This window comes from Pygoscelis adeliae, unplaced genomic scaffold, assembly GCF_000699105.1.
Source record: "Pygoscelis adeliae isolate BGI_AS28 unplaced genomic scaffold, ASM69910v1 Scaffold101, whole genome shotgun sequence".
Lineage (NCBI taxonomy): Eukaryota > Metazoa > Chordata > Aves > Sphenisciformes > Spheniscidae > Pygoscelis > Pygoscelis adeliae.
The window spans coordinates 8670255-8681197 of NW_008824238.1; the positions used below are offsets into that span (position 1 = coordinate 8670255).

Genomic DNA, 10943 nt, shown 5'->3' on the forward strand with positions numbered 1-10943 from the left:
CTATTAACCTCCTGTTCAAAATCAAATTTTGAGGGCTTAAGGGAATTCTTCTCCTGTTGGTACACAAAGGAGCCATCTGTATGGCTTCTGTGAAATTCTGTACTGTACTTAGGACTATCAATGTCTTATTCAAAGACTTGTGTTAAGATTGATATAAATTCCTCTCCCAACAGCAGTCATACTTTTATAATACAGTTTTTTAATATGTTTGTATGCCTGTATATATACATATGTGTTTATATATGTGTTTAGTATATATAAAGTATTTTTATCCCTTTTGTCAGTGGATAACCATTGCTAATAAATGCAAACAAGTAGTTTTCATGTCGTCTTCAATGATACCTTGCATTTTTTGAGGCACTGTGTGCATGTATATGTTTTATCTGGCTAGAAATAATGTGGAGTAAAATGAGTTAAAAAATCTGCGTAGTCTTGAAATGTTGATCTGTAGTTGTTAACTACAATAGCTTAAACCCTTTTATCTGTTGCTATATTTTGCAAGATCTCTCTTCTGGCCTACATTAGCTGAAAGTAGAATATGGTAAAAACTAGCAACTAACAGACTTCCTGTATTTTCTCCTCCAATTTTAATTAACTTAGTCACAACCACTTGCCTTCTTGGAAGAAGACATTAGGGAAGTTTTGAAAGAGGAAACTGGAACGGATATATTTCTCAAGGAGGAAGATGACACTGTGTATAAAAGCTGCAAGCAGGAGGTAACATTACAATAATAATTTCAAAGAGGAAATAACTGCTTTTAAATAGCATTTTACAATTTTTCTCTGCAAAATGTTTATTGCAGCACAACTCTTCTAAAAAAGTCAGAAAATCACTGGTCCTAGATCCATGGGAAAAAGAAGAGGTTGGTGCCCAGCTCTTCACAGAAGATAATAGTTTAGATGTACAGGTAAGTATTAAACTACTGTAAGTATTAAACTACTGTAAGTATTAAACTACTGTAAGTATTAAACAGTGCTGCCGTCACTGGCAGCAATATTAATATAGAACTGAGTATCTTCCATTCTGTCAACTAAAATGAAGTGTTTGGATTGACGCTAGATGAGTAAATCTAGAAGGTGAAAATCATCTTCAGTTTGAAATACTACTTGAAGTACTTAAACAATACTTGAACATTGGGCTTGAATTCATGCATGAATTCTTCCTTTCAGGCCTTCAGAGCAGGACTGGTAATGTAATGTGGATGCTTTGCAGATTTCCTGTTATAGCAAAGCTGCTTCCATGCTGGTTACCTATAAACTTCAGCATATATGGCACACTGGAATTCTCTGTAATACACCAGGAAGATGGCATTTGCCCGTGTTTTGCATGCTTGACAGTCTGGCAGGCATGTTCTGCAGATATCTAACTGCATATTAGGCAGCATGTTTTTCCTTTTCCCGCTTCACATAGTAGGGGAATACTTTAAGAAATATCAAGCACATAAAAGATGAGGTTTGTAGGCTTCCTCTGCCTGAAGGAATTTGGATACTTCTGCCTCAACAACCAAGACATCAGGAGTTCAGAGATGGGGCTGTTTTGGTCCCTCATTCCTTTAGAAAGCAGCCCAATATTTTTCCCGTTGAGTGATTGTATAGATTAATCTTTAGTCTTGTAGTTTGTAAGAAAACTTTATTCTAATCTAGTTCTTAAATTTATGTGCGTATGTGTTTAATTCTGAAAGAGCAAATGTCCGTGACTCTTGATCAGGTATAAAGCTATATTCAAGAGGTAGGAGCCAAAGTCCCTAAAAAGAACAGGTGCTTAAGTCATACTCCTTTCTGATTATTGTAGCTGGTTTTCTAAATTCCCTTCTTAAATGCCTCGTGGACTCTGTGCCAAGCCTTGGCGTCTGTCCGCTGGGTGTTAGGTGCTCTGCCACCTAGTGGAAACTCCCCCCTTCCCCAAGAACATCTTTGTCTTGTGAGGAGCAGTGTTGCTGCAGCCATTCAAAACAGAAACAAAATGTTTGGTGTTCTCTTAGTAATGTCTTGTTATGACATAGTATGTTGTGCATCACTGATGTTCAGGTTATTAAGCTAAACCCAAGATACGCTATGATGTTGTGGTATATTAAAGGCAGTGGACTGGGAAAAAATTGCTTTTTCTCCATTTTGATGAGGGATGCTGGTGCAACAGGAACATTCGCTCTTAGCAAGAGAGATAGTGGTAGTATCTGATTTAAAAATGAAGAATGTACCAATCCTTAAGTAGAAATTGTGTGCCCATGTGGCGGTAAGTTAGGAATAACGTCTGACGTAGAATAAATACGTAAAGGTACTTTAATGTGGTTTAATGGGGTGTTTTTGTAAGCAAACAAGTACATATGCCACTGTTACTCTGATCTAATTTCGCTCTCTAAAATTGCCATATACCTTTCTTCTGCTTTGCTCTAGTGAAGCTGGATTAATTTCTTTCTATTTCCATAAACATTTTCAGCATATAAAACTCTTCTGGAATGATCAATCCAGTGCTTATTTCAGTTCTTAAAGCAGTTCCTCCCCCTCATACTGATGTGATCTTAAATTTTTTTTTTTTTTTAACTCCAGTCTCCTTGTGCTTACTTTCACAAGGGTTGTACTAGAGGTGAATTACAAGCATTTTTCTCTAAAACTGTTCTGTAGTTACCACTTTACCAAGTCTTGTTCTTAACAAGACGTAATCAGCTCTAGCGTGGCTTCATATGAAAGAAACAGTCTACTCAGTAATGCTCAAATCATGCTAGTAGCTACTTGTTTTACTGTGCTTAGCATTGACTGTGAATCCCAGTATAGACCAGGCCAGTTCTTCATATACTGTTCATTACTTTTTCTTTTCAGATTCTTTCCTAGGGTCTTTCTGATAGTATTTGCTTTATTTACATTTTGGCTTCTCTGACCACAGTGGTTGAAGACTTTTTTTTTTTTTATTGAAAACTAATTATTATTCCTGTTCCCTACCCTCTTTTTTGTCAATAGTCAGAAAATGCATATACCACATCTTTATTAATGATACCATTGTTGGAAATACATGACAACAGATGTAACCTGAAATCAGAAAACCAGGATACAAATCCAGCAAACAAAGCAAATGCAGTAATTAAGAAGAAACTGAATGCATGTGCTTCAAAAAATGTCAAAATGGAGAAAGCTCTTCAGGTCTGGATGCAAAGAATTCTGTTAGTTCTGTTAGCAGGTTAACAAAGAATTTCTTTTTTGGTTTCTGTCTTGTACTAACGTCTAGAATTGTTCAATTCGGTGATCTAGTTTCGGTCAGTGTTTCCATGATCCTTATTCCTTGTAAGCTGGTCATTTGTCCATGAAGTGTTTATTCATAGCTAAGTTCTTTAAATGCAACCCTGATGTTTCACTGAGTGGCCTCTAAGATTTAAATGTGGGGAAAAAAAAATCAGGGTAGGGTAGACCTACAAAACAGTTTTGGGTACCCAGGTCTAGCAGTAAGAAAACTTGAGTTGGTGCAAACTAAACCTCTACAGCACCTAAGTTTCTCAAATTTGGCTGGTGCTTACTTCATAATAAGCCCAGTGGGATTCATTAAGGAGAGTTCATCTACAGGTTCTGTTTGGTAATTGTTCTTGTAACGTGCTTGTTCTTGTACATCTGCATATTTTCCATACTGTTAAAACTGTGGAACCTAGTTTTTCCTCTGTGTGTGTCTTGACCACTAGGTTTAGAGAGAGATTCTCTTTGACCTGACTTGGTACCTGTTCCAGTTTGCCCCATAGGGTGCTAATGTGTAAAGTTTTTGTGTCTTCTCAGAATATCTACAGCTCTGTATTAATTTAAATTTAAAAAAGAAAAAGGTAGGGCACCTGGAGCCTGACCTTCCATGTCTCACTTAATTGCTTTAACGATGATGTGTTTGTAAGTACAGAGACAACATTACTTTCTGATCCTTTCTTATGAGAAGAAAGAACAAACCTCGTTTAATTGTGATATTCCAAAAAAAGAATCAACTGCTGTGAATTGCAGCAAAGGTGAATACATCTATCTGGCCCAGAACTATGCTCTTAAGAATATTTAAAAGGGGAGCTTAGTCATACTATACTCACAAATATTCTCATTGAACCATCTTTCCCTTTTTGCTCTTTCCCCAGAGAAATTCCCTCTCAGTTTAGTGGCCTCTCCAACCACAAGTCCCTTCCATGAATCAAGTCCTGCTAAATTTATAGAGAAACTCAAATGGCTAATTTTCTCTGTGGGTCTGTATGTGGAACTGATCCTTTGGATCAGTTTCTAGCTCAATGTGGGAGGGAGAGAATCCTGCTTTCTTCATTATGCTACAATCTGCTAGTGTCAGGTCCAATCTAGAGCTGCTACAAATCAGCTTGAGATTCAATAAATCCTGTAAACGTGCAGGGTTTGCTTCATGGAAGAAGCAGGACTAGTGGCTCGATTATTCTTCCATTCATTACTTTTATTCCTAATTCCTTTGCCATTTCTAATATATTCCCAAAACATCTGACCGTTTTTCCACAGCTGCCACTTTGGTTCAGTGAAGTCCTTCACAATATTCTTTTTCAGCTGCCAAACCATTTTGCCTTCCTTGGTGTCTCCAGACAGCTGCCCATAACGTATTTTTCTGCCTGTTGAACTTAGCGCATTTAAAGGGGAAGATAACCAAAGAGAAGATGACTTAATTAACTTCCTTTTTATGTATCAATTGTTGAACTAGTCTCTTTTTAAGAGTGTTTTTCATTTTGTGTGTTAGAACTTAAAGCGTAACACAGATGCACTGCTGGGGAGCTGGATTAAGGGGTGGAGAGGGAGCTTTGTCACAGGTTTTAGGTATTGTATTGTAGAACTGAATCCTCAGTAAAACACAGTATTGCTAGACTTTGATAATTTATTATTACTCTGAAAGGTTGTACGAGAATTGCTCAAGTTATTGCTCAAGTATTTTAGTTAAAAGAATCTTTTTAACTGAATTTTATTTTATGCAGTCAAATTGTGAGTGGGAAGCAGTTGTTTACGGAAAAACAGAAGACCAGCTTATCATGACTGAACAAGCAAGAAGATATCTGAGCACATACACAGCTACCAACAGCACTTCAAGGGCTCTGATACTGTGATGGTCACTGCAACTGACACTGAAACTGACACAATGTTGAAGGCGATTCCAGCACAATACTTGTGAATTACGTCTTTACTTTGAGACAGTCTGCCAAGGGAAACCTTAAAGCTACCTTAAAGCTTCCTTTCTTCTTTTGACTGACAAAGAACAGACATGAAGCTCTCGTATTCTCTACGAAGGCATAATACAAACAGTTCTGCAATGAATTTCCTAAATGTTAAGAAAGTAACACCCTAAAATATGATAAAGAATAGTGAAATACATTGCAGTACTGACAACACACAGTTTTTAGGTCTATTTTTCATATTTATTCGTTTGACTTGCATTGCTTTTTTTCTGTTAGTGCATTTTCAATATAGAGTAGGTTTATAGGTTGTTACTGGTTTCCAAATGAGCAACATACATGACAATGTGCTTTTGCTTATGTAGCATTTTTCTAGTATATAAAGAAACACAATGGAAAAAGGAGTATAAAGGAAGGATAGAAAGTTGCACTACTAATTTTTTTGGTATGCTGCAAAACAATGAAATTAACTACAGTGTTAAATATATTTATTTGCAAATGGTACTAGAAGTAGGCAGTAGAGGGGGGTGAATTAGGTTTTAGTGTAAAGCATCAGTATTTTCTTCATAAATCTCAAAATGAGATGATTGTTGAATGTATTGTACAGTATGTAGGAACATGGAAAATTTTGTAAATTGGAAAGGAGTCTGGTTTTATAATTTATTTTCATTTTAAAGCTTAAATGTAGATATTTATATGTATGCAGGTTGTCTAGAAGCCAACGTTGTTTCCTGTTAAAACAGCTAAAATGAAAAAAGGACAAGTTTAAAGTATGGAATAGCAGAAGAATTACAGTGGTGAAGTGTACAAATCTATACTGTATGTTACATCTACATAAAGATTGCACTATAACCCTTAAATCATGTTGGTCTACAAAATAATTACAAGGTATACCTGTATTATACAGCAACTGTTCCTGTACCTTGTTTAAATATATTTAGAAAGGAATGGTGGGGTCCTATATGTGACCCAGGAGTACTTCGTCCTGCATAGGAACTAAAAACTAATGCATTTTAAATATTAAAAAAAAAAAAAAAAAAAGAAACTTGGCACCTTGGATCTCAAAACAGTTGTATCTGCACTTAAGTTTGACCATTATATACTTACTGAATGTTTGAAGAGCAAAGAGAACATTCTTTTATTTATGAAAAATCTTTGTCCTTATTTAAAGGTATACAGGTCACAACAGTTGCTTTAGTTGCCTATTTTAGGTATTTGCACTTATTTTATGTCTTTTTTTTTAAGGAATGTTTTGGTTTGCTTTTGTTGTAGAGATTTTTATGTAGTTAATTTCAAGCAAGTTATAATGGTGTGCTTGCTGACACATACTGACAGGTAAATAGAATTGTACACTGTAGTTTTATTTATAATTCAAACACTCTTCCTCTCCACTCCCGGGTGTGCTGCTACAGATAGTGGCAGAATCGGCTTGCTGCTATGAGAGATGGAAAGAGCGAGCACCATATGCACTGTATGTAAAATTACAAAAATGATGTCAGGTTCTCTAGTTAACTTTATGAGATCAACCAGTACTATGCAGGGTGTGGAAAGTATTCCTGTCACTTCAATATCAAAGATGGTAGAGAATAATTTATTAATGGAGAATTGTAACGTGATGAGTGGCACAAGGAAGGTAATGGGTTATTCAACTTTTTTAAACATCTCAAAGCTTATACAATCCTTATTTTTAGGAGCTTTTTCATATTAAATATTTGCCTGGCTATGATAGTAGTAGGCATAAACATTTTTAGCAGCTTTTAATTCACATCAAAATTTTAAGCGGGGGGAATCCTATATAAGCAAGGGGATCAGAAAATACCCATCATGCCAGGATTACTCCTCACCTATGAAAATTGAGAGGAGGCAATTGGAATTCTTGGCAGTACTAAATTTGGATGTGCATTACCAGAATGGATTTAACAGCAACATTTAATGCTGGAGACAGCATTTAATTCACAAAAAATGAAACAAGACATTGAGAGAGAATGAATACTAGAATCCGGATGATATATTTCAGTAGAAGCGGTATCACCAAAACTGCCTATACCAAGTTCAAGCATAGATTTATGGTAAGTAGTATTAATTTGTGTTGGTATTGGTTGGATCGTTTAGTTAACTCCTACTTTGTTGCTTTAGCAGAAAGGTTTTAATCTTTCATATGTCAGGCATCTTTTATTACTTTTTTGAATGTTGTGTGCATTTGCATTTCTTTCAGTTTATAAGTAGATTGTACATGCAGCAGCCAAACTTGCATGAAACCTAAATACATATTACTCCATATTTTTGTTTTAAGGTTTGACATAACGTGCAACAAATGCCTTGTTTATCTTAGTTTTTGTTGTACTACAAACTTTTCTTTCATGTAAGAGAATCTCACATACAATACAGACCATATTAATGTCAGAAATAAAGCATCTATGTACCAGGTTACTGTAAGTGCCTTTTATTTGAGAACTTAAACACTCGGTGCTCGTTAAAGCAACATGTATGTATGTGTGCATGTGAAACTGCAAGAAACCTACCTTTTGTAGACTGGGCAGAGACAAACAGCAATCGTGGGAATCAGTGGGTTACACAGCAGGATGGGGTCCCTTGACAATACGTGCTTCAACCCAGCCTACTTGTAAGCCTACTTGTGTTTGGTTAACAGTTTGTATTTGTCTCTCAAAGCTTTAACGCAAATATTTATGTATAGGAGACAGTTTGAGGGATGAAGAATGTTGCTAGTGTAAAGCTTTTTTACGTTCATTTGTATGGTAGAAGTGGTATTTTAGTATGTGCGCCTGGGTCTTGGAAGGTAAATGCAAATGTAGGCTGTGCAGTGAGATTTTTTTTTTACCCCCTAACTAGTACTCACAAACATGTATTCTGAATTCGTGTTAGACTTTGACTCTTATTTTGCTGGAAACATGAGCATTCAATAGATAATGTCTATTGCCTTTCCCTGTTTTGTTATAAAATATAAACGGCAAACAAAATAAGTTGAAGGGAAAGGACAAGAGGGACTAACGCAAGCCAGTTCTTCAGAAGTATCTCCTGGTAATTTGTATCACCTAGCTTTAAGCTGTACGGGCAAACTGTGACTGTTTCTGGGGCTTTGCTGGGGTTCTGGCTGCCGTAGCCAGAGCACTGTATGAATATCCTGCAGACTGTATGAATATCGTGTTTGCAGCGTGAAGTTTTCCACCGCTTGGGACAAGCGAGGTGGGCTGACTGTAGAGCATTTGTTCTTGTCGTGGCTGGCTGCTGACATCTGGAATCGGGGGGAAGTGTAGGTAGGTGAAAGTGAAGTCTCTAATGATGTGACGTTCATTTTTCTATCTCAACTTTGCTCAGTGAAAGAAAGTAGAGCAGATGGACAGCTACTAAGCCAAACTTGGGAGGAACTACAACCCTAAGTTTAATTATAGGAAGACTGGAAGCTTTTACTCATGGACCTGGCTTTTACTTGGAAGAAATGGTCTTCAAGGAATTGATTGGTGAGAATAAGCCCGGTTCCTACCGGTATTATTCCCATTTTACATGAGAATAACTACTAGAGTTGCACCGAACTGAAACTGATGCAATGTCGTGAGTGAACCAAGCTTCATGAAATAAGGGTTTAAACACTGGATATTAACTGACCACGGTTGCCCCATACCTGTGACCAAGGTCCAACACAATGCAAACAACAAAAATTCTGAAACTGGAATTGATTCTTGCATTCGGTTTTGTGACAAACGTTCAGATAAAGGTTCAGTACCTAGGCAGAAAATACACCGATGTCTCCTAATGCTAGACCTAATTTCTTTTTTTTTTTTTTCCCCCATAAGTTTCCTTGACCTTGGATAAGCTGAAGCTTTACAGGCTTAAATGCTTACTTTCATGAGGAAGCTGTAGGTTACTGTTTCTGTGCCAGCCGAGCCAAAAGATTGGTCCCTCTTGAAGCTGCAGCATACTGGTCTGTGTGGCTTCCCCTGGAGACAGCCAGCTTGTCCCTTGAGAGGGTTGGATTCTTGCCCTGCAGCTGAAGGGAACAATAGGATCCTTGTATTTCTGCTAGCATGATGTGTTGGAAGAAGAGGTAAGCTTTGGACGTTTATACATAATCTTACATTTTTGTATCAAGTCAAAATCCAAATGCTCATACCCACTGTATTCCACCTTAACGATTATGAAGAAACCTCAGTAGTGCAGCTTCTGTTTGCATCTGGAGTGAGAGATGTGCAATATGGCATTCTTCAGTATCAACTTGTGTTGGTGGTTTGGTTTCTTTTTAAATTTCATTTTCTCTTTTGCTTCGTTGCTGTGTGTGTGTTTTGTGAGGTACAGAACTGAAAGGAGTCCTCTGATGGTGCCTGCTGTTGGGACTGCATGACCCCAGTGATACAGTTGCTATTGCAAAGAATTCTGTCTACCTGCTACTACCTTTTACAAAAATTTGGGGTGGTTCTTTGGGTTTATTTTTAGAGAGTCCTCTGGATTATTTACCCGACTTCTGATTTCCTCTGTTGTCACACCCTCTGACTACAGAGAAGATGGATGTTAATGGCCTTAGCACACGCAAGACGGGAATGGGCTGTGTATTGGCTGGCAGTGGTGTACGTCTGCAACTGTCCTGTGTCATAGTCTGAGGGGAAAGGGTGCTTTTGTCTTTTGGGGAGGGAGAATTCTGCTTACTCAGCATTTACTTCCACGCCGACTGTTGGCCAGTTGCTTGACCTTAGTTACTCCTTGTAAAAGTGATGTTTGGTGGTTGCACAACCAACAGAACTTTAGAGCACGCTGTAGTGCATGTTGTGCACTCTGCTTTAAAATGATCTATCCCATAGGTTAAGAAATATTCGCTCGGTTTTCTGAGGGTGTATCAAGTTCTTACACCAATAGGCATTAAATAAAAAATAATTAAAAACAAAACCAAAAACCAAACAATAGAACAAACCCATAAAACAGACAAAGAAAACCCAGAGAAAACTGCTCATTGGAAGACCATGCTCATAAGCAGTAATACAAAGTGCCTCAAAAGTCTTTGTAGGAACTGTATGAACAAAATGAGCTATGCATATACATTAGATGGAAAGAAAGTTTGGAAGAGCAGTTAGGTTTGTAAATCAGAGCAGCTGAGGATGTGTTTGCATGTATGTGGAGGGATGAGTTGGCTTGATGCGCTCATCTTAAAGCGAAGTGGCGTACGGGACGACAGCGTCCTTGTTTGCCTACTTTCTCACGCTGGCAAGCGTGGGTTTTGTGGCACCTCGGTGCCAGAGAGGACTGCCCCAGCACCAGGGCTCGGGCTGCGCCGCGCAGCAAAGGGGAAGCGCGTTAGCTGCGCTGAGCGGCGGCCCCAAATAGCTGGATAAATCAGCCGCCGGCAATTTACAAATGAATGCCACGTTCTCCTCAGCCATACGGAAACGAGCGGATCAGCGGTGTCTGGAGGGCCTGTGTCACCAGAAGTAGGCCAGTTTGTGCGTCGTCCTGCGCTGGCAAACGGCCAGGCTTTGTGTGCTCCAGACACCAGATGGGAAGCAATTATGAGTGTGACAAGTGGGTCATCTGGCAGACACTCTGCGGACCTGCTGCTGCATAATTTTTGGCGGGAAGAGGAGAGCTTTTTCTTTTCTCCCTGCCTCCCCCCCCCCCCCCCCTTTTTTGTTGTTGTTGTTAATACAACCTCTCCTTTAGCGAACTTGCAGTGACTGGGTATGGAGCATCCTGTGTTTGCTGAGTTTATGCTCCTTTTGTGCCCTTGCTGGTGCTTACCAGAGGGCAAGTGTTTTTCCTTGGCCAGCAGTAAGCAATGGTTACACTTGTGTTTGTACGTCGTGT

At 38.4% G+C, this 10943-nt stretch overlaps 1 protein-coding gene across 1 annotated transcript in view; it reads left to right on the forward strand.

The window, feature by feature from the left end:
• MYBL1 (v-myb avian myeloblastosis viral oncogene homolog-like 1) overlaps nucleotides 1-5397 on the forward strand; it is a 33943-nt gene extending 28546 nt beyond the window's left edge. The window contains exons 15-18 of the mRNA XM_009335085.1: nucleotides 601-717; nucleotides 804-908; nucleotides 2956-3135; nucleotides 4941-5397. Coding sequence (XP_009333360.1) covers nucleotides 601-717; nucleotides 804-908; nucleotides 2956-3135; nucleotides 4941-5069 — 531 coding nt within the window. The 3' untranslated portion in view covers nucleotides 5070-5397. The remainder of the gene's footprint in view (nucleotides 1-600; nucleotides 718-803; nucleotides 909-2955; nucleotides 3136-4940) is intronic.
• The last annotated feature ends 5546 nt before the right edge of the window (nucleotides 5398-10943 follow it).